The sequence below is a fragment of the Manihot esculenta genome, chromosome 9 (assembly GCF_001659605.2).
Source record: "Manihot esculenta cultivar AM560-2 chromosome 9, M.esculenta_v8, whole genome shotgun sequence".
Taxonomy (NCBI): domain Eukaryota; kingdom Viridiplantae; phylum Streptophyta; class Magnoliopsida; order Malpighiales; family Euphorbiaceae; genus Manihot; species Manihot esculenta.
This window is the reverse complement of record NC_035169.2, coordinates 36,051,778-36,073,586: the sequence shown is the minus strand read 5'-3', so window position 1 is coordinate 36,073,586 and position 21,809 is coordinate 36,051,778. Positions and strand designations below refer to the sequence as shown.

The following is a 21,809-nucleotide window of genomic DNA, read 5'->3' as shown; positions in this document are numbered from 1 at the left end:
TAATAGAAATTGTTTAAAATTCAAATTATATTCTATTAATTACAAAAAATTAAAATTGACCTAAAAGCATAAATGAATAAAAATATTGATCCATATTAGTATATGATTATTTTATTAAAATTAAAATATATCTTTATTTTATTATTAATAATTAAAATATTTTTTTTGTCAAATAATAATTAAAATATCATACCTGGATTTAACCTTTCTTCCTAGGTTTTACCGCGATCATTAATTTCCCTTGTTTCTTTGTGTTCTGTTTCAGTTTCTGTCGTTAATTCGTCAGATTCTCTTCGCTGAAGAAAAAATAAGAAAAAAACCCACAAAGAATCTCTTTTGAGATCCAATAACACAATGCCAATTTCCCTTTAATCTCGCCCCCATCACAATTAGGGTTTCTCTCTCTCTCTCTCATCCCCATTTTTCCTCTTAAATTACCAGTAAAACCCATTATTGTCTCACTCAATTCAGTGCCCAGTGTGTATTGTTTTGGATCCCAGATTAGATTCACCTCTAAAGTTTTTCTTTTGGGCCGGATCAGAAGCTTCAACTTAGGCTATAGTGGACTTTTGGTGGGGTTTTTTCATGGTTGTTTTATTTGTTGACTTTTGGGTTTGAATTGCTGATCATGAGGAGCTGAGATTGGAAGGATTTGTGTTTGGTTGGTGTTGCATGTAGGGAATTCTTGAATTTGGGGCTTAAATTCAGTGATTTTTTGTTGAATGCTTACAAGGAGATCTCTAAGGATTTGGATTTGATAAGTTTTAGGGTTTTGGTCTTTATTTGCGACTCTGCATGTGTAAGCAGTAAGGGGTCCTCTGCTAGACTGTGGAGGATCCCTATTAATTGTTTATTGTTTTCTTAATTATTATTGTTGAAGAGGTTGAGAAATGAAAATACTAACAATCAATTGATTTGGAGGCTTTGTTTTTGGCAAGTTGAGGAGTTTTGCATAATTTGGATTTTGTGGATTGGTATTGATAGTCGCGTGTATTTATATAAACCGTTTTTGGGAAGGCAATGTTTGGTTCTGGAAAAGCAACTGGCCATGACAATATTGGAATGGTTCCTATGCGCTTTGTGTGGCCTTACGGAGGGAGGAGTGTGTTTCTCAGTGGCTCTTTCACTGGGTGAGTTACTAGATTGACCAAACTCTGGTTTTTGAATGACTTACAAGGATTATTTCTTACTAATAGTGAACATATAAATGATATTTTTCTAGTTTAATATTAATTGTATTGTTGGATGTTTGATGGCGGTTTTGAATGGAACTGTTATCTGCATAGTTGGACTGAACACATACCTATGTCCCCAATGGAGGGATGCCCGACTGTTTTCCAAGTCATTTGCAGCTTAACACCAGGACACCACCAGGTTAGTTGGCTGCTATTCTTGATATTATTCTCATAACTAATCTTGCCAAGGGATTATTAAGTGCTATGGACTATTTATTTATTGTCATGGCATGTAACATTTGAAATATTTTCCTTCCACATTTGGCGTCCTGGAATTTATGATATGCATGTTATATCTATATGTAGTATAGCGGTTAACACGAATGATTATCTAAAGAGAAACATGGTCAGAATGAGAATTGAAACTTCTTTATAGTCATAACTCATACATTCTTACACAAGGAGTGTTAAGAAACAAAATAAATCTCATGTTCAAATGGGAAAATGGAAAATATACATACACATAGAGACACATGCAAGCACACATGCACATGCACACATATATATTTACGCAGGTATGTACATATGTATGTCTAGCTTTGGAGAAGGGTACTCATTTTGCAACTTATTTCTCTTATTTGGACCAATCAACAAAGGGATGTGGAGAGGAACTAAATGATTTAGGACTCGAGGGTTCTCGAATTGTTTACCTGGATAGACTATCTTTTTGTGTCGTAACACTGTTTTGCTATTTTACTATTCTCGATTCGATTTGTTTGATGCAATTCAATTTTGCATCATAACGGTTCAAATTCGCGTATAGTTGTCTATGACTATTATATATATGGTTATCAAACAGAATTGGTTTTAAAAATAATATAATTTATTTTTGTTTATAAGAGTCCAATTAGTGTCAGACTAACATTATGTTCGGACAGGTAGAAAATATTGGACTTTATGTGACTTTTACGGGATTTTCCTTCTAATCCATTGTTAGGGACTATATGTTAAGCGCATCACATTTCAATGTGATAGATTCTTTTGTTCTCTTATTACGTGCTTATGGATGTTTAATGCAACAATCAGATATTAAATTCTGACATTGCTACTGACATTTTCTATGTCCATTTAAAAATGTAGTACAAGTTTTTTGTTGATGGAGAATGGCGGCATGATGATCACCAGCCCTCTGTAAGTGGGAATTATGGGGTAGTAAATACTGTTTTCTTACCTAGAGAACCATATGTAGATTCTCCAGTTCTTGATCTCGAGCTCTCCGGATCTAATATGGAGCTGGATGATGCCTTTTCACGTCCGGTAAGATTCTGGTTCAATTTCTAACCAGTTATCAAGCCCCATTATCTCGTCATCCTGGTTTCAGAGCGTTATGATCATTGCAAAATGCAAATACTGCTTGTTAACAAGGACATGTTATCTATTATACTTGCTTAGTTTACATATGTATATATGATGTTAGTCCTTTATTCATTATATATTGTTCATTCTGTATGTATACATGGTTCATTGTAGACATCCCATGCCTGCCGGAATGTCGGGTCTTTAGATATCGTGGAGGAATGTGAATATTCAAATAGGAAACAGGGGGGAGGGGGCCGAAGCGAGAAAATAGGGAATCAAAGATGTGATAGAAAAAAAATGTTTTGTCAAAGCAGCTGGTTAAAGATTTCTGCAGTGATGGATTTTTCAGTTCTTGTAGAAGCTATGGGAATTGAGATAGGACTGCTTCTTTTTAATTGAAAATTCTTGACTTCTGGACAGTGGGGAATGCACAAAAGTGGATTTTATATTAAGGAATGATATTAAGCTGCAAATTGCTTTCAGGACCTTAAAATGATTAGATAAATGAGAGAAGTATTTTTTTGCAATTGTAATTATTCTCTCTCCCTCTCTTTCTACATATTATCTTACCATAAAAATTTGGTCAAACATCTGGTGATGCTTCTCAGGAAGCAATCTCAAGGGTATCAGAGGCTGATTTGCAGGTTTCTCGACAACGTATTTCTGCATTTTTGTCTATGCATACTGCATACGAGCTGCTTCCCGAGTCAGGCAAGGTTTGAATGCTTTACCTTCTTCTGGGCTAGTTATCCAGTCATACATTTGGGTTCAACTGACCGCTAATCTCTTTATCATTGGGTTGCTGATAGGTTATTGCCCTGGATGTTAATTTACCGGTTAAGCAAGCATTCCATATTCTCCATGAACAGGTGAATCTCTTTTCTCAAAGATAGAAGATTAATTCAAAACGTGCAAAGATCATATGTTCTTGTTCACATAAAATAAACATCGAGTATGTCAGAATTTTATATATGATCGACTTACCTTGTTTGATCCTCTCCAATTCTTCTCATGTATTTTCCATATATACGTGTTGCTGATATTGTCGCAGATTTTCATTTTTTTCTGGTTTAATATACTTTTCAGGGTGTCCCTCTAGCTCCTCTCTGGGACTTTCTGAAGGGACAGTTTGTTGGAGTTCTTAGTGCATTGGATTTTATCTTGATTTTGAGAGAGGTGTGTATATTGCCACTCTTTTCCAGTGCTAACGTATGCTATGATGACTTTCAAGGAAATTATAGTTTATTATTACCTCCATCCCACAGTAATTATCATTTTAGAGAATCTTTTTGTCCCAAATTTATCTGTTACTTTGAGAATTTCAAGGTAATATTAATTTTTATTTTCCATATATACCCTTTCCAGTCTTTAAGTCATTTAATACTAATATGTGAAAAATGCATGACCATCTAAAGAGTATTTTAGACAAAATGTTATAATTTTTTCTAAAATTAGGCTATTAATTAGTTTTATTAGTTTGGGTTTAGAAACCTTAAACGACAGACATTGTAGGACGGAGGTAATATCTTCTTAAAAGAATTTATATATATGAGAAGAATTTGGAAAGTAATAATTTTACTTCAGATAGAAAAATGTATAAGATGCATATGTTAGTAAAGGACAAAACAACAACTTTATCGAGGTTTGGAATGCTTACATGGCCTATTGTCTTCTCTAGTTTTATCTACAACTAGAAAGACGTTGCTCCCCAAAAAGAATGTAAACCAAATAGAGCTATATTTTTAACCATTGGCCTCATGAACATTCTTGTTTACTTGGCATTCAAACTGTAGCTTATAGTATTCTCTCTCTTTCTCTCACTCTTTTCTCTAAGATGTCATATTTTCATTTGTTATGGAGAATCGCTGAGGAAAGTCATCTTTATATTGGCTGTTCTTACAATGATTCTTCAAAAGGTTTGGTCAACTGGGTTACGACCCCACACTTCAGTTTGTGTTTTACAAGCTGAAAGGAAAAAGTTAAGTTGAACTAGTAGTTCTCTTTCCATTATTTTCATGCTCTGATTACCAAAAGTTGTCTGGCATTCACATCAATCACATTCACCCATATACATAAATTACTCACCATGTTTGCATAAATACACGTTGAACTTGCACTATTTATGTCCTTCACTCTTTTATGATATGTTGCTAGAGTTATATAGGAATATCAAACTGTTCTATTGTATATGTCCCTGTTTGTGTTAAAAGAGGCCACTGATATTTATAAAATCCATGAATTTCAGCTTGGAAGTCATGGGTCTAATTTGACAGAGGAAGAATTAGAGACACATTCTATATCAGCTTGGAAGGAAGGAAAATTAAATCTTAACAGGCAAATTGATGGTAATGGGAGAGCATGTTCTAGACGACTTATCCATGTAAGTTGCTTCAAAGATTCCTTGCCAAGATAATCTGGATAACAAAGAAATCTGTCACTGTGCTTTATTGTTTTCTGCGTCTTGGATGATAAAGTCTTGAAGTTTGCCTGTATATTATTTTCATATGTGAGATCATTTTTGCTATGAAACTCTTTCACATATACATGCACTAAAGGTTCCCAGAATTCTAATAATTCTACCCTAACTCTGAAGTTCTAGAATTTTTTAATAATTCTACCCTAACTTTGAAATTCTAGAATTTTTTAAGCATTGAGTGGTGCATGTTGTTTCTGAGAACATAAATGAGATAGCTGGTTTCAATATTTGTGTTGAACTACTCATGTTATATGGTAGGCTATGGCATATTGGCATACATCTGTAATTATGTGGATCTGATTGGACAAATAAATTGCTTCAGAGTTGAAACGGGCTTTTTTGGAGTTTGTCCTTATCTGGTATTTGCATTTTGTCGTATTACTAGATTTCTATCAACAACTCTTATAATATATGCAGGCTGGGCCATATGATTCTTTGAAAGATGTTGCTTTGAAAATTTTGCAAAACAAAGTATCAACGATTCCCATTATACATTCTTCTTCACGAGATGGTTCATTTCCACAGCTACTACATCTCACTTCTCTGTCAGGAATATTAAAATGTAAGGTTGCTTTTTTTTTTCCCCCTCCCTTTTTGAAGAAACATTTAACCTTGCTTGGTTTATTGCTTCGGGGCATGTGACATGTTTACTAACATATGACCTAAATTCCAGGTATATGCAGGCATTTTAAGCACTCAGCTAGTTCCTTGCCTGTTCTTCGACAACCTATTTGTATGATACCTCTGGGTACTTGGGTTCCAAAAATTGGGGAATCAAATGTACGGCCATTTGCTATGTTGCGACCAAATGCTTCTCTTGGTGATGCCCTATCTTTGTTAGTTCAGGGTAATTCAAATCGAGAAAGAACCCCAGAACTTCAGAATTATATCTCTCGCTCTCTATCTAGCTGATGTCATACAACATTTTGCTTTAGCTTATGCTATTTTATGATTTATTGCAGCTGAAGTCAGCTCAATACCAATTGTGGATGATAATGATGCACTCCTGGACATATACTCACGAAGGTGAATTTCTGTGTTTATTTTCCTCCATGTTTATTGATGTATTGCTAATCTAATGACACATTGATGTTATTTTCTTGATAGTGATATCACTGCTTTGGCAAAAGACAAAGCCTATGCCCAGATTCATCTTGATGAAATCAGTATTCATCAGGTGATTTTCTCAATTTTTATTTCTTTGTACGACTTCATTATCATGCAACTGTACAGACTCTCTTGTCAGTGGTTTCAAACAACCCATCAGAGCCTGCACAAACCACCTTTTGTGAAAGGTAGAATTAAGTAGGGAGAACATTCATAACGTTGGGAATAACATGAAGAGTAACTGCATTTTCATTTGTAGTACATGTGCATGACAGAGAACTCACTCTAGTCATCTGCCTTCCTCTAGGCATTGCAATTGGGACAAGATGCAAATTCACCGTATGGATTCTACAATGGACAGAGATGTCACATGTGTTTAGGATCTGATCCTCTACACAAAGTGATGGAGCGACTGGCAAACCCTGGTACTTGCAATACTGATTTACACTTATATCTGTTGTTTATGTAATTAATGAACTTCTCAGGTATAACTTTAATTTGTTGCTTTGATGCTTTCAGGTGTTAGGAGACTTTTGATTGTGGAGGCTGGCAGCAAGCGGGTAGAAGGGATAATCTCATTGAGTGATGTGTTCAGGTTTCTGCTTGGTTAAGCCTAGATGTTAGCCATGATCTGCATGGAATGTCTGCTATGGTAACACCGAAAACAGGCTCATTTCGTTCTTACTTTTTCTGTTAAGTATCTTCCATTGGAAGGGTCCCATGCTTCTGAGACCCGCCCTCTTTTTAGGGTAGAAAATTCAGAGAGCATAAAAAGAATTTGTAAATTGTGAGTATTCAAATTTTCCCCTTACAACCCATTTATTATCTCAACTCAATTGTGCTGCTGGAGAAGCTGTAAAATGAAGCTTTAAAAGTGCAGTAAACTGCATGGGGCACTCCATTATTGTTGGTGGGCTGTGTAAAAATGTCGGTGGTTGGTTGGTTCATGTTCTGTTTCCATTTATGATTCTGCCATCTTTTCTACTGCAGCATTTGCTCTTATGATTGTTTTGCCTCACCTGAGATGGCTTATTTATGATTCATTTTTCAAGCTTCCACAGATATTGTATGTTGGTTGGGTATAGGAACACAAGTGGAATTTGCTTTCATGGTGCAAGAAACCCAGCTGAATTAATTTGCATCGTCTCTGAGGTTAGGTTGTCTGTAGAAGAAAGATGTGCTTTATAGTTTTTATGTGCTCTGGTTAAGCGAGTTTAAGTTGATAGCAGCCATTGTGTTTTGTTCAGTATGTAAAATTTCAGAATACAAAGGCTCAAGAATTGCAGTGCTCGATCCTGGTTCTTATAGATTTCTTAAACTTATATATTGAATTAATATTTTCCTTCTATATTAATTTGTAAAACATGTTCGTAAAAATATTTCCATTTTTGTTAGGAAATAATGGACATGTTCATGAGCCAAAACAAATTGCAGGCCCAACCTTATAAAACTTTAAAGTAATACCATAATTAAGAATTTGATACTTGAAGAGTTGAATATGAATTAAACAATGCTAAAAAAAATGTTCAACCATTTATTTTAGGGAAAATATTTTTTGAAAATTATTTTTTATATTTAAAATATTTGAATAAATTAATAAAAAATATTTCTCAGAAAAAGAAACTATATTATTTTTTAAAAGAAAAAGTAATTTTCTACATTTACTAAGCTTATTAATACTATTGTATATAAATTAAAAATATATTATTTTTTAATAAAAAATATTTTACACTATTATTTTAAAAAAATATTTTTCATACTATATATATTTTTTAAAATAAACCGAGCCTAAATATTATTATATGTTTTTTCATTGCTTTTGATTTCCCCTAATTATTATTGTTTCATAACTAAATACCCATCTTTAGATTACAATTTTTAAAATTTGCGAGAATTTAAAAGCATACTATTTATTCGACTTCAAGTTTTAATTTACTCTCTTATACAAAAGTAATTTATTGAAAAGAAAAATGTCCAAGTAATTATTGATAAGCGATTCTTTTAAAGAAGCATTTAATTTCTTTGTTGTAATATAACTATTTTCTATTGCATGTGCAACAATGCACTATAATAGTTTATTTCTTATTAATAAAAAAAAAAAGATAAATATTACTTCTGTTATTTAAAAAAAGTTATTAGCAGAGTCAATTTTAATAAACCAACAATAAAAATCCCTCTTAAAATATAAAAAGTAGCATTAGAGCATTAAGGACAATTTTATCAAATTGGAAGCTAATAAAACAGTATGTATGATCTGGCCACGACAACATCACTTGGTCAAAATTTTACTCAATTGAAGAGGAAGATGCTGGGATGAAGTTATAATGACGGAATATAATTGGGTGATTCCCATTTCAATTAGGAAAAAAATTATGGGATTTTAGAGGGGAAAAAAGGAAAGGATGAAGGCGTATGGAGCTGGGAACCAATAGGACTTCAGCATCATTTCATATATACAAATGCTGATAGCAGAGAAAGCAAAGGCATTGGCTTTATGTTGGTATAAGAGCTAATATTTGGGTCTTGATTCTTCCCATGCACATTTGTATCTCTCTATATATTGGCAGATTTTGAGGGCAACATGGATGCAAGCTGGTAACAGCAGAATCAATTATTTGAGCCACATCAGCTGGAGGATATTGTCGTTCGGTACACGTCTGCATATAATGAGAAATAATACTAAGATGAATGGCAATGAAGGATCCATATAGCAGACTCCAACAAGTAAAATATTAAGGCTTAGCTGTTGTTCTTCGAGCTAACGGCTGCCTTCGGGTATGAAAATCATAAGTAAAATAATAGGGAATTTTCAAGAGTTACCTGTATCATGAGCAAAGTAGCAACACATGATTTTATCAGCTCTGAAGGGATTGCTGCTTCAATTTTGTCGGTATTATTGTGTGATTTAGGCCCAGACGCATTGTTATTAACTTGGGGCTCCAGTGTGCTGGAAATCAACTGATTATGATGGCTTAAAATGCCATTGACGTGCTCCAGAGACCTGATTTCTTGTGCCTTAGATTCTGATGCTAATTGTCTTCTATCAATAGAATCTAAAGCCTCCCCAATCTTCACAAAAGCATCCTCCCCTTCTTTCATGGATGAAATCGCCTGAAATGATATGGCATCAGTGAGTGATGCAAGTTGCTTAGGTTAATACTGCAATGCAGCTGAGAAACTATTAAAAGAACCAGCAGATGTAGGCAACTGAACTAGCATTCAAAAACTTGAAATGAAAAATCCTACAAGCAAAACTGGAGGTGTCTTCTCCAATGCCAATGAAAGAATCGTCACGGGCACTAGTGCTACTTACCACCAGGTATAGTATGTTCTCATAAGCAAAATGGCAGTCCATGGATTTAAAAGCCAACATTTTAAAGGCCACAAAGGCACTTGCGTACAGAAACTAATTACCTGAACAGCAGCATCTATCATTGTGTGTGCCTTGTCCCTGGAACCTCTTACAATTTCAATGACAGTAGATCCTGATTCTTGAGAAACAAAACTATCATGAGAACTTGGCAGGCCAGCCAGGAAACTGGAATTGACAGTGGGCTTCAGCCAAGGAGGCAGGGTATTCCCTGGGTATGCATTGTGTTGCCTCAAATTGACTAAAGCAGAAGAGGCCTGCAAGAGAGATCAACTAATTGAGGCAAACAACAAAACTAAATTTGAAGAAAGGTCCAAAAACGCAACCATTTTTGCACATGTACAAATTCATAGAAGCCTCATGGCTGGCCACAGAATTCCTCCTTCCCTACAGGTAGTTCTAGGAATTTTATAAGATCAAAAGGAGTTCTATTAATTTGGTTTTCTAGGATGCATGTATTTGCATCTTTTAGCTCCATCGACCAGGTTACCTAGGGAAAACTGTCACAATTTTACAGAGAAAGATTTGGTTGTGCAAGCTCACATGTAGCATGATAACAGAAGGCAAATACTCTTTAAGGATAAAAAATGCTAGGAAGGCAAAAAGGGTGAACAAGGTAGCAAATATGGATTTTCCACATCCAAATCAAAAGAAAAGGCTAATAAAGTCAATCAATTTATGATTAGTTAATTACCAAATACTATAAGTTAATATTACAATTGTCTGAAACATTTAGCATTGTTCCACCTGAATAGATCAAGGTGTATTAACTATAATCATGACAGATGATGTATAGATTACATCAACTACCTTCTTATCAAAAGCATGATTCAAATCAGAAGGAGCTTGTATATCAACTTCCTTCACTTGAAGTCGTGCCACCACAGAAGGTTGACTGGCTATTTGTTGTGCATTAACAACATCAACTGAAGCTGCCTTTCTTTGTACGTTTGCATCCACCTGTGCAGAAGTCAGAATGGTTAAGATTAAAAGTCATAGCTTCTTAGTGCTCTAATTATCAGAGCTTTATGGAGGGCAAGAGACCACCAAAATTTTCCGTCATGAATAAAAAGACATGCAGAAGGGTATTTAAGTAATAAAGGTAGCTCGACTGACATGAAGGATTTCATACTTGGAGAGATTAAAGCAAACTAACATTTGAAACAATTATTTTGACCTGTGCACGCTTTACCAGTGTATTCATGGGAATCTCTGAGTTGTCTAAATGCCTTGTTGAAGTAAACCCTCCAATATGTGAATGCCCGTTCACTTGCAGTTCCTTGGACATAACAGAGAATCCATGTCTCCTAAGAGCTTCTGGCATGTTATCAAATGGATTTAAAGGCATGCAGTCTATATCCTGTAAAGAAGTATTCAAAGTCGTTCCCAAAGGTGAGACTGAAAGTCCTACCATAAATACCACAACTGGGAAAAAATTGAAATTAAGAAAGAGATGCCTAATCCTAGAATAAATGTTCTGAATCCAAGCCTACAGCAATTTTGCGCATAAACAGTTAGGAATATGAAAGTTGCAATAAAAAATCCACTGCTAATTATCATCCTTGGAAAACCCTATTTTGCTAGTTGTTTAATAACATATCATAGGAACTGAAAAAAAGCAGTTTTATGGATCATGTAGCTCCTTGCAAATTGTAAACTAGCAATGTAGTAGGGTCCAAATAGTAGCTGAGTAGCACATGGTCCAAATAATAAGTTGACTAAGACATATGAAACTTGAAATGATCCCAGCAAATTACCAAGGCATCACACCAGAAATCACGAATATTAACTTAAACTACCCATCTTTGTAGCCACCAAAACTAAATTTGCCCATGCAATCTACAGCCCAAGTATTTATAGTAAAAGAAGCCAATTAAACCTCTCAAGTTCTATTAAGGAGTTGGCAAACAGTCATTATCCACTTAATAAACAATCTAGGATGACTGGTATCTGCAACACAGTTAACATTCAGTATTTGAAGCAATAGCGAAGCATAGCTATTCTATGTAAGCATACAAACAAAGTAATATGAGCAAGAGGCCAATTTATAATTCAGGACAGCAGAAGTATCTTGCAGAAAAACTGAAGGAATATGCAAGACTTATGCATCGTTCAAAGAGCAAGGAAAATACAGAGCAAACAACAAATAACAGAATCCAAAAACACTGTCCAAGTAGACACTAAAACCATCACATAGAAAAGCTGGCGTAACTATATATTAGAGAACTCAACTACCTTGACAAATTCCACTCCCATTTCAGGACAGTCAAATTGAACTCTGCACCTGTCATGATCAATTGTGAGCACACTTCCATCATGAAGTTCTCTTGTTTTGGGATGCACAGCTATTACTCGTTGGCCAACTGATAAAGGTTTTGCTAAATCTGTTGGAAGTCCATCCATGGCACCAGTACGAAGTTCAGTATAATGTGTTCTCACAGAATCCCTATACTGCTTCAGTTTCTCCCTTTCTTCATGTAAAAAATGTTCAGAGAATCTTCGAGGTTTGCCTAGGGAACTGTATTAACAAGTAAATGCAATTCAAAAAGACGTCTGACCAATAAACTCCAGATCTCCACAACATAAATGCATTGCTGAATATGTTTAAAATAAACTGAAATTTTATTATACCTTCTTATGACACCCCATTCAACACGAGTTAATCTTGGAATGTGCCCAAGTCCAACATGATTTAAGTACTCCACGAACTCCCTTTTCGCAAACCAAGGGTAGTCAATTGCACTGTAGAACCACTCAAATGTACACCATCTGCGAACCATAGGAGATGAGAGACAGCAAGAAAACTTTTCCTGTAATTAAAATGAATCAAGAAAAAAATAAAAGCAGAAACCACACATATTAGACTCTGAGCACTTGAGAACTGAAATAGAAAAGAATATCAAGTGTCCAAGAGTGATTTACCCTTAGATAGGATGCTGTATCATGTAGGGAGATTGAGCATCTATTAGTTTGATTTTTCAGGATGTTCTCAGAAGAGTGCCTCTCTTTACGAGTAATTGATTGCTTTAGACTCATCTTGCGTCTGCTTATTTTACTGGTTTGCAAGGTAACTTGTTTTGCAACAGGAACTTGAGCGGTTGATACAGCCACATCATTAGCAGAACTTTTCTGATCACTGAAACATCCCTCTGATACTCCAATGGCTTTCCGTTGCTTTGGAACAGTAGAAACTTGACAAGTTCGTTTTCCTTTAAGCGCAGATATAATCTCTTCTTCATCAACAGGCTACAAAAAGTGGATGGAAAAAGGAAAAATAACATCAATTCAACCATGCATATGCATGTAAAATATACACAAACCTGCACCAACTTTAGCCTCAAATTTAAATGTATAATAACTCATCTCATGCATGCTGGATAAGCATTCATGTAAACGAGAGTTTCCCGGATTGTTGATGAAACTGTTGCTCCCCCATGCTTACGAATAATAGACAAGCATTCACATTGCAAGACAAAACAAACACATTTCACAAGCTCTAGTTTGATTTGTTAATTCAGGAAGCTTGCTTTAAATCCAAACAGGATAGATGCTATTAACCATAAATGAATTTATGTTTCTCCAGGGAGATCACATGGGGGAAAATGAGCAAGCTTCAGTGTACCCTTATTTAACCAAGAAACTTAAGTTCTCTTCATGACAATGGCAGGCTATAACCTCTGTTGAGCTCACATGATTAAACAACAAAGCAACCCAAAATCCTTATAGGATACAGAAAGTTTTGCCAAGCACTGAACCAGCCATAGTCATGTAATCTAAATACTTGAACTGGCTAATTCATGTACTAAATGCAATAAATGGTTTACATTGTGATTGCCTCACAGATAACCAAATATCAAACTAAGTAATCCGGATTAAGCTTTTGCTCAATAGATATTGCAGATTTAAGAAAATACACCTGCAAACTGAGAGCATACAATAATGAGATTGTATCAATCTTTAAAGGAAATATACCATGGGAACACCAATTAGGGGGACTAAATAACAGCCATTTAATAAAATCAAACAATTGTTTTAAAACAAAAAGAAAAAAGAACAACAATAAACAATTAGCATACCTCAGTGTCCAATGGTTCACTTAGATGTAATTTTATGGGCACTTCAGCATTTGATACCTGTAAAATGAACACATTCTCATTTTTTCCATAAAGTTAACTGTGAAATGAAAAAACACTAAAGAATGAGAGGGACACGTGAAACCTTTGACACCAAAGAATGACGTTTTCTTTTCAGTACATTAATATTGTTGTTGATGAACTGAGGCCCTTGCTTTGATTCAGAAACAGGTTTAGCATAAATTGCTGTATTTCTTCCTAGCTTGGATTTTCTTGAGGCGCCCTCAACTTCACTTCTTGGATGAAGCAGTTTTTCTCTGTGCCCTAGAAGTTTAACTTTATCCCTATGGCGGCTAGTAGATGTAGCTTCAGGTTTGCTAGATTTGTCATCCACAGTAAGTACAGTTCTTTCTTCATTCTGCTGGACGGAGGATTCTAGACCAAACATTAAAGAGAGAGAGAGAGAGAGGAGAAGAAAAATTATTAGAGCAAATGGAAAGCTATAGCATAGCTAGGCCTACAACAAACTAAAATCTACAGCATGAAGCAAAAATTGATGCCAAGTTGGACTTCAACCTGCTATGAAACTACATAATGAAAGGCAAGAAAAATATTCAGTTTCTACAAATTTACTTGCTATCCTTGTAAAAAACACTGGTTAACAAGATTAAAAAAAAATTAGAGTGCCAGAAAACAATTAACATTGACCAAACATGCAGTAACGCTATTTCATCTATATCCTGTTTGGAACTTTGAATAATATTTCAACCGTATAAAGTATGCATCAGATGCTTATGAATATATTAAGGTTTTCAATCTTTCTTTTCCCTTCTTTATCATTATTACCCACAACATCATACATGTTTCCTCCACTCTTGGGATGAACTAAAAACTATAAGGCTATTGATACAAAGCTAATGAACAGGTACGGACACTTTGCATGGGAAGTATGCATTTTTTTACTTACTATTACGTTGGAACAAAAGCACCACTTGTCAGCTCAGCTGAAATTGGCAGACACAAATTTACAGTTTAACACCTCTAACAAACCAATATGAATTATGATTCGGTAATGACCAGGTGGTATATGAGCAGTGATGTTTATGCCAAATCAATTACTTTGTTATCATTTAAGCTCACCAGATTCCATTACAGAAAGGTTAGCCAACGTTTGTAGGGCATCCAAGGCAGAGAATTCATCTGCATAGGGAACAGCAGGAATGAATTATCAAAATAGATAAATATATATGAAAAAATATATGCATATGCAAAATAATAATTTTAAAAATTTTAATAGCTGGAAAGAACCCAGATCATAACAGTAATAATAATAATATGGCTGGTCAGTGCTCAAGTAATAAAAAATGATGTGACTGGTCAGTACTCAAGTACAATCAATCACTGTCTGCACATTAACAATCAGTGCACTACTATTCCTAGATCACCACTTGACTCGGAGGAAATAAAACTTAATCTGAGGACTGGAATATTTCACTAGCTAAGTTGGTTGATAATCTCTGCTTTAATGGTTTGATAATCAAATCCATTGGAATGGACATAGAGTTGAGAGAAATTGATGAAGTCCACTTCAAAAATAGGAGGAATAAGAATAAACAATCCATTACCCATATAGATAAGATATAACCATATCTGTAACCTTTGCGACATCTCAATTTCCGGACTAACAATACCAAAAGTTTCAACTATCTGGGCTGGACTTACTTTCATACAGTTCCACAGAAAATAAAGCCCAAATAGTAGGGAAAAAGTGCCAAAACCCCCTAGGAGAACATTTGGGGTGCTTCTGATTGATAGACTTATGATAGCATCCTCATCTCAGTTTGTTCTCAATAAACCATTAATACACCACAGCAAATATAAAACAATTTTCCAGAATTCTCAGTGCAAGGTTATTCCTTGAATTTTTAGCTCAATCATGGTATCACACTCCTCGTTTATCCAATGGGGAAAGATAGCACCAGTTTTGCTGCAGAATTCAAAGAACAGATTTCGAGTTTGCATTATCAGAATGAAATGAGAAGTATGATCCTGTTATCAAGGATGCAAGGAAAACATGAAACATAATAGACCATGAACAATTTCCTCTTGCTCAGTTGCATGCACCTGAAAAGAAGAATGCTTCTGAAATCTGTGCTTAACCTGCAAAAAAAAATGAAAAAGCTGAATTACCTCCAGAGAATCGTTTGCCACTTCTCTTCTTTCGGGCCTGTGGAGACATCTCATCAATTTTTGCATCTGAACCATCAATATCGGTTTTCCCCTTTAGGGCATTTACTTTTGGTCCTTCTTCAGTACCACTACAAGCTTCTCCGCCATCATCAGATTGACTATTCCCAATCTCTTCAACCTTTACTTTCTTTCTGTAAAACTTCTTCCCCTTTGGATGAACTTCTACAGTACCTACACCTTCCATATCCACCAGTGAGCTTGTATCCCTGGCATAAGCACCATTATCAGCTCCCCTGCTTGTACCATCAACCATCCATTCTTCATCTACAGAAGCAACTCGAAATTTTGTATGACCCGTCTTCGACTCTGGAAACTAATAGTGTATAAAATTATCAAGTTGAAGTTCTAAAAAGGTAGTATAGTAAAGGCAACAAAAAAAAAGGAAATGAATATTATTTTAAAAATACCATCATTTCCCAGCTTCTAACAGGTGACAATTTAATGTGTTCTGTTCCTCCACTTTGGGTGTGACAAACTTGGGTAGAACCTCCTCTTTTTAACGCCTCAGTTAATGCCAGCGCAGCAACATGTGCTCCATCGTCATTGACATCATTCTGGGGCTTCTGGCCCTTCTTCGCCAAAACATAATTCTGACTGTCATTTTTCTTATATGGATATGAAACAGCAACTCGAGGTGTTCTTTTCCCTACTGCTCGAGGCTGACCACCTAACATGAAGTTGAGAACTCCAATCATTGAAACTCATAATTTATATGGTTTTATAATGGTTAAACAGTGCACTTTTATCTACTCCGTTAATAAATTTAAGGAAATATTCAAGCTGCCATTTCTTTATAAACAATTCAAATGGCCATTACTGAGAATATTATTAAAAGGGGAAAGGATGAGGAATCAACATTGCAAGTCAAGTTGCACGAGCACCATTGGACTATGGTAAATTTTAGTGCATGGGCTATATTAATAAGTTACTAATATAGCCCAATCCATGTTTATATTTATGCATGAATAAGTTCAAAACAAGATAAAATAGTTGGACAATAAATAGATCAAATTGTTTGAAGATCTGATTTTAAGAAAAGTGGAACTGTGTGTGTAGAGGGAGGGAGGGGGAGAGAGAGAAGATGGAAATGATATATCCACCTAAGATTGTAAGCATGTGAGGTAAAAGTTAAAACACCAATTGACATGAAAGGGATGGAGAAAACAACACAAGTACAACCAACATCACATAGTGTCTAGAATACTATCCTATGTAAGCAGGCCTATTACCATAAAAGTGTCCTTTCTTCAATAATGATAAGTATCCATCAGTTGATGCAATTGAGTGCGACTGCAGGGAATCTTTTGATGTGCTAGGCTGGACTTTCACCTGCTTGGTTTTCTGAGGTTTCCGAGGCATTCCTGGCTCATCATTACTTTCTCCTTCACTATCGCTCACTTCCTAAAGGTTCAATGTTCGTAAAATATCCTCATAAGCATATAACAAGCAGAAACTCATGATTCAAAGTAATCTACCAAGAGTTTAATCCCATTTATGACACCCATCCCCTCTGCAGTCTGCAGACTAACAACAAAGCTGCAATGCTTTGCTGTAAGCTCCCATTTCCCTCAGCAGTCTGCAAATATGCAAGGCTGCGCTAAGTTCAACTTTCCTTTTAAGAAAGAAAACAAATAAATATATTTAAGCCTAAGGAACTTTATTTAAGAAATAATAAATGGAAGCTGCTAGACCCATAGATGGTATGAAGATAAGCAGTTTTTCGCAGAACTAGAATAACAACCATGTATTCCATCAGAAAATTGGACTATGTGTATCCATCTTACTTGGGAGTAATAATGGTCAGTCATCATGGCTATAAGGCCAACCACAGAAGCTGTTCCCTCAGGCAGGGATAAGTACGCCTGGAAAAACCACAACCACGTCAAAAATCAACAACAGCAAACAAAGAAAGCTCAGATGGAACCAAAAACCTTGACATTTTATTAGCAATGCAATAACCCACACTTTTGCACCAAAACACAAGCAAGTTGCAAATGTACCAGCATATTTATATTTTCTCCAGTTTACAAAACCATCAACATGGACCCAAATATGGGCCCCTCTGTATCAGAGACAAAGTCACCCGAAATTACTTCTCTCACATTGCCACTTTAGCAGAGCCCCTTTTTTTTATAAGGATGTCCAGTTTTTCCCTTTATTCATTACTGTTTTTGAATGACTTGCATTCTGAGATTCCCCTGACAAATTTTAGACCAAGATATCATCCCCCAAACCTTCTCTCTCTCTCTCTCTCTCACACACACACACACACACACACCCACCCTCCCCTTGTGCAATTTTGTGCATGGAGTGAGAGAAAGACCTTTAAGACCACTGCGCAACTTTCTGGGAACTGTTTAATTCATGTCAGACAGAGTACTAGGCCAACTAAACCAGTCTTACACAACCAGTGGGGTAAGCTAACAACTGGTATTGAACTTCAAGAAAACCTAATACCACACCAAAATCCCAGAAATAAGAGGGTTGGCCCCTAAATCAAGTGGCTTCAGTTATCCAGCTCATAATGAGAGGCAATGCAATTATCAAGTTTGTAAAAATGATGATGGAAAGAAAGATGAATCAGTTGTAAATCTGTCCATCAACCAGGGAAGCACCCAAGCCAAAAGGGTACCTTATTCATCTTAAAAAGGGTCCGCACCATTTCCGCAGATCTGTTAGGGACTTCGGCAGCAACCTGAAAGTCAACAAGTATCAATAAATTAAAAATAAAAACAAACTGGAGGGCTATATACGTACATTTTGTTTATTGTATACCAGCACAATGGAAAAATAATGCAAACCTTCTTCCATTCCATCCCATGAGCTCGATATGCTTTGTAGAACTGCTGAAGCTCCTCCTCACTCCATCGGGGTCCTAAGTTATCAGACAATCTCCTCTTCTGGTAAATTGCATTAGTAAACTCGCATCACTTTCAAACAAATTTAAAATATCCAATTATGTATAGTGAAAAACAGGAGCAATGAGTTAGTTTTCCTTCAATAGAAATATCAGAAGTCAAGTTTAAAATTTTAAGAGTTGTTTCAAAACCACAGTCTACTGCAGTGAGGTAAAAGATGAAACCAAAAGCTACTGTAACTGCACAGAAAAATGGGCCACAACTAGAGCATGAAGATTTATCAAATCATAAGTAAATTTGAGGGCGCGATATTGAATAAAAATTATCAATGATAACCTAAAACACACAACTAGAGCTCATAGTTTCAGCAAATGTAAGCTCTTGGAAATGAAGTCAAGACTCACCCCTGACACTCTTTCTTTATTTTTGTTTGAATTCCTAACTTCTTTATGAGGTGATACTTCATTCAGGAACCGCTTATTCACACTTTTTTTTCTTGTTGGGGCCATTGAGGACTTATTCTGAAACATTCAGTAACTGCAGTTAGTAAATTATATCACATAAAATCATCAACACTGATATCAACAAACATCAAACTGAAGTGTCAATATTGGGAAAAAACCTCTAGAAGACACCATTCACAAGATTTAACCCATGTCTTACACTATTAGATTATACAAGTTCAGGTTTTGGTTCTTAATATATCAGTCATAGTTTATAACATAGATTGATTTTCTCAAAATTCCAACAAGATAAATTACCCTAAATTTTGCAACATATGGCACATCATATCATAGTAACCAAGAGATAGAAATTCTAAAAGAGGCTAGCAATGTCCTACATCACACCGAACAAGCACTTTGCTGAAACCCCCCTGCCCAACCCTGTTTACAAAATAGCAAAATAAGTTTTGTTTTGGCATTTCTCTGAACTCTTTTTCCTTAATAGCATGAAATTAGCATTGCTCAATTTATGCATATTATTGACAATATTCCCCGCCTTACCTGTTTTTACAAGGTATGTGTGAGCAATAAACACGCACACAAGACAAACGTTTTAAAAACAATTTACTACTGCTACAAGGCATAAAGCACTATCACAATTTGCATTCTTTCCCATCTACGTCAACCAAATTACCTTATTATGCAAAAAGCTTACGTTCAAATTTAGCACAAAAAAATCCAAATGGAATGCTATAAACAAGCAATCAGTTGACACATGGCTTTTTCTCAACACCTCAAACACTTCAAGGAGGGAAAAGACGAAATCTTGAACACAAAATTTAAGCCTGGACACCAGCAAGAAACAACCCCCACCGCAGGGGACAATTTTTTTTTTTTGTCAAATGAAATACAACTTCCAAAAGCTGCTTTGGAAGGCCTAGGAAAAACAAGGAAAACGACCAGAACAACTACCAAAATGTAAGAAGCCCCAAAATTCAAAAACATAATTTTAATACCGTACAGTATCCCAACCCCCCCCCAAAAAAATTGCAAATTTCGTCACAAAAAAACAAAAATAGAACAGTCATAAATCAATTACCAGCTCAAAAACCCACTTTAAAAACCCACCGAAAACAACAAAACAGTATGAAAGAACTAGAAAAATCTGCCAATCTTTAAGTAAAATCTTCATGTGTATTAGATAAAACCCAAGTAAAAATGCTTTAAAAACTTCACTTGAGATCCCTAATTCACAGATCCACGACCGTAAACTCACCGATTTAGAGCCTAGGCGACCAGGGTTCAAACCATAGAGAGAGAGAGAATTACTTTTCAAGTGTGTGAAGCAGCGAGTCTTAGATAGAGAAACAAAGAGTTGGAGAGAGAGAAGATTTAGAGAGAGAGAGAGAGAGAGAGAGAGAGAGGGGCGTTGCCGCGAAACTTGAATATAAAGGTGGCTTAGCCAATCATATTCTTTGGGTTTGATTTTTCCTCTTTAATCCTTGGTTTTGTGTTTTTTCATTTTGAACGTGGGAAGTTGATTATCTGCTAATCACCGTACACGTGGCATTCGTGGCATTTTAGTAGTCGTCTACGGTGTGATCTTGTGATTACCATTTTGGCCTTATATGGAATATTGTAGTAGATTAAGTTTGAAAATTTTGCTGGTTATTGCAGCAAGGACCTTCAATTTCTACGTAATTTAATTATGTTCCCCAATATATCGAGAAAATTTTGACTTATCGACTTTAACAGAATTGGGGGCTTAATAGTAAAATAATTTATTTAAATTTTACAGATAATTGTTGGTGTCGGTTTGGTTATCCTTTATAAATTTTTTATTATCACATGAATATTATATAAAAATAAATAAATACTAATAATGGTTACCATTATTATTTCTTATCAAAAGGATCATAATAGTTTAATATATTATAATAAATAATTAAATTTCATTTGTTAGTGTAAAAATAATTTTTTAAGTTTTATTATTTAATTAATTACAATTTTATATAACTTTAAAATTCTTAGTTTTATTGACACTTAAATTCTGTTAAATTAAAATTTATTATTATTTAAAATTACAATAACCGATTAATAAAAATCTACTATTTTATTAAAAATATGGATAAATATGAAAAGGTTTACTAAAATAGGGTAAGTTGAATCAGCATAAAAAAAATTAAATAAAAGATTAATAAATTTGACTTGTACACTAAATCTATACTGAATTTAAATTTGAAGTTCAAATCAATAATTAATTTAAAATAATTTAAATAATACTGATGACTGCCATCCGACCCGACAATGAAATCCGGGCAGTCCAAATAAAAGGATATTGGCCGATTTATTATAAGTTTAAAGGGTAATAAATAGATTATTTTCAGATTATGTTTCACTTTGCGAACTGAATAAGACTCAAATAAGTTCGGGAGAATCAGACGGATCCACCATCCAACTCCATATAAAAATAAAATTGATAATAATAAAAATTATGTTTAGATAATATTGAAAAAAATTAAATATTCATCTGATGAAAATAAAAACATAATATTTATAGATAAATTACTCGTGTGAAAGTAACAAATAAATACAGATGAGGCTATAAAAATAAAAAGAATAGAAATAAAAAGGAAGGAAATTAGAGATTCAACTTATTTAAAAAAGTTAATTCTAGACCCATTTTTAAATTTCAAAT

The 21,809-nt window shown here is 34.9% G+C and overlaps 2 protein-coding genes across 11 annotated transcripts; one reads left to right on the top strand and one right to left on the bottom strand.

Moving 5' to 3' along the window:
• The first annotated feature begins 239 nt into the window (after positions 1-239).
• LOC110622734 (sucrose nonfermenting 4-like protein) lies at positions 240-7,106 on the top strand. 4 transcript variants are annotated; one of them, XM_021767339.2, is made up of 13 exons: positions 241-1,130; positions 1,287-1,374; positions 2,316-2,492; positions 3,143-3,250; positions 3,344-3,403; positions 3,621-3,710; positions 4,780-4,914; positions 5,428-5,572; positions 5,684-5,830; positions 5,973-6,036; positions 6,118-6,187; positions 6,425-6,542; positions 6,637-7,106. In XM_021767339.2, exons 1-13 carry the CDS (start codon positions 1,021-1,023, stop codon positions 6,726-6,728), a joined length of 1,404 nt encoding a protein of 467 aa, XP_021623031.1. In that variant the 5' UTR covers positions 241-1,020; the 3' UTR covers positions 6,729-7,106. The 4 variants fall into 4 exon arrangements, with proteins under 4 accessions (XP_021623032.1, XP_021623031.1, XP_021623029.1 ...); XM_021767337.2 differs by having other exon boundaries at positions 242-1,130; positions 5,684-5,857; XM_021767340.2 differs by lacking the exon at positions 6,637-7,106 and having other exon boundaries at positions 240-1,130; positions 5,684-5,857; positions 6,377-6,456.
• A 1,196-nt stretch (positions 7,107-8,302) lies between these two features.
• On the bottom strand, positions 8,303-20,554 carry LOC110622629 (protein ALWAYS EARLY 2). 7 transcript variants are annotated; one of them, XM_021767208.2, is made up of 19 exons: positions 20,441-20,554; positions 19,073-19,189; positions 18,612-18,710; positions 18,443-18,505; positions 17,595-17,672; positions 17,040-17,211; positions 16,218-16,477; positions 15,751-16,123; positions 14,701-14,760; positions 13,706-13,995; positions 13,564-13,620; positions 12,410-12,733; positions 12,119-12,297; positions 11,723-12,005; positions 10,644-10,847; positions 10,298-10,447; positions 9,532-9,744; positions 8,938-9,228; positions 8,303-8,774 (listed from the first exon to the last, which is right to left on the bottom strand). In XM_021767208.2, exons 2-19 carry the CDS (start codon positions 19,175-19,177, stop codon positions 8,610-8,612), a joined length of 3,366 nt encoding a protein of 1,121 aa, XP_021622900.1. In that variant the 5' UTR covers positions 19,178-19,189; positions 20,441-20,554; the 3' UTR covers positions 8,303-8,609. The 7 variants fall into 7 exon arrangements, with proteins under 7 accessions (XP_021622900.1, XP_021622905.1, XP_021622901.1 ...); XM_021767213.2 differs by having other exon boundaries at positions 20,388-20,545; XM_021767209.2 differs by having other exon boundaries at positions 10,665-10,847; positions 20,388-20,545.
• Positions 20,555-21,809: the final 1,255 nt, after the last annotated feature.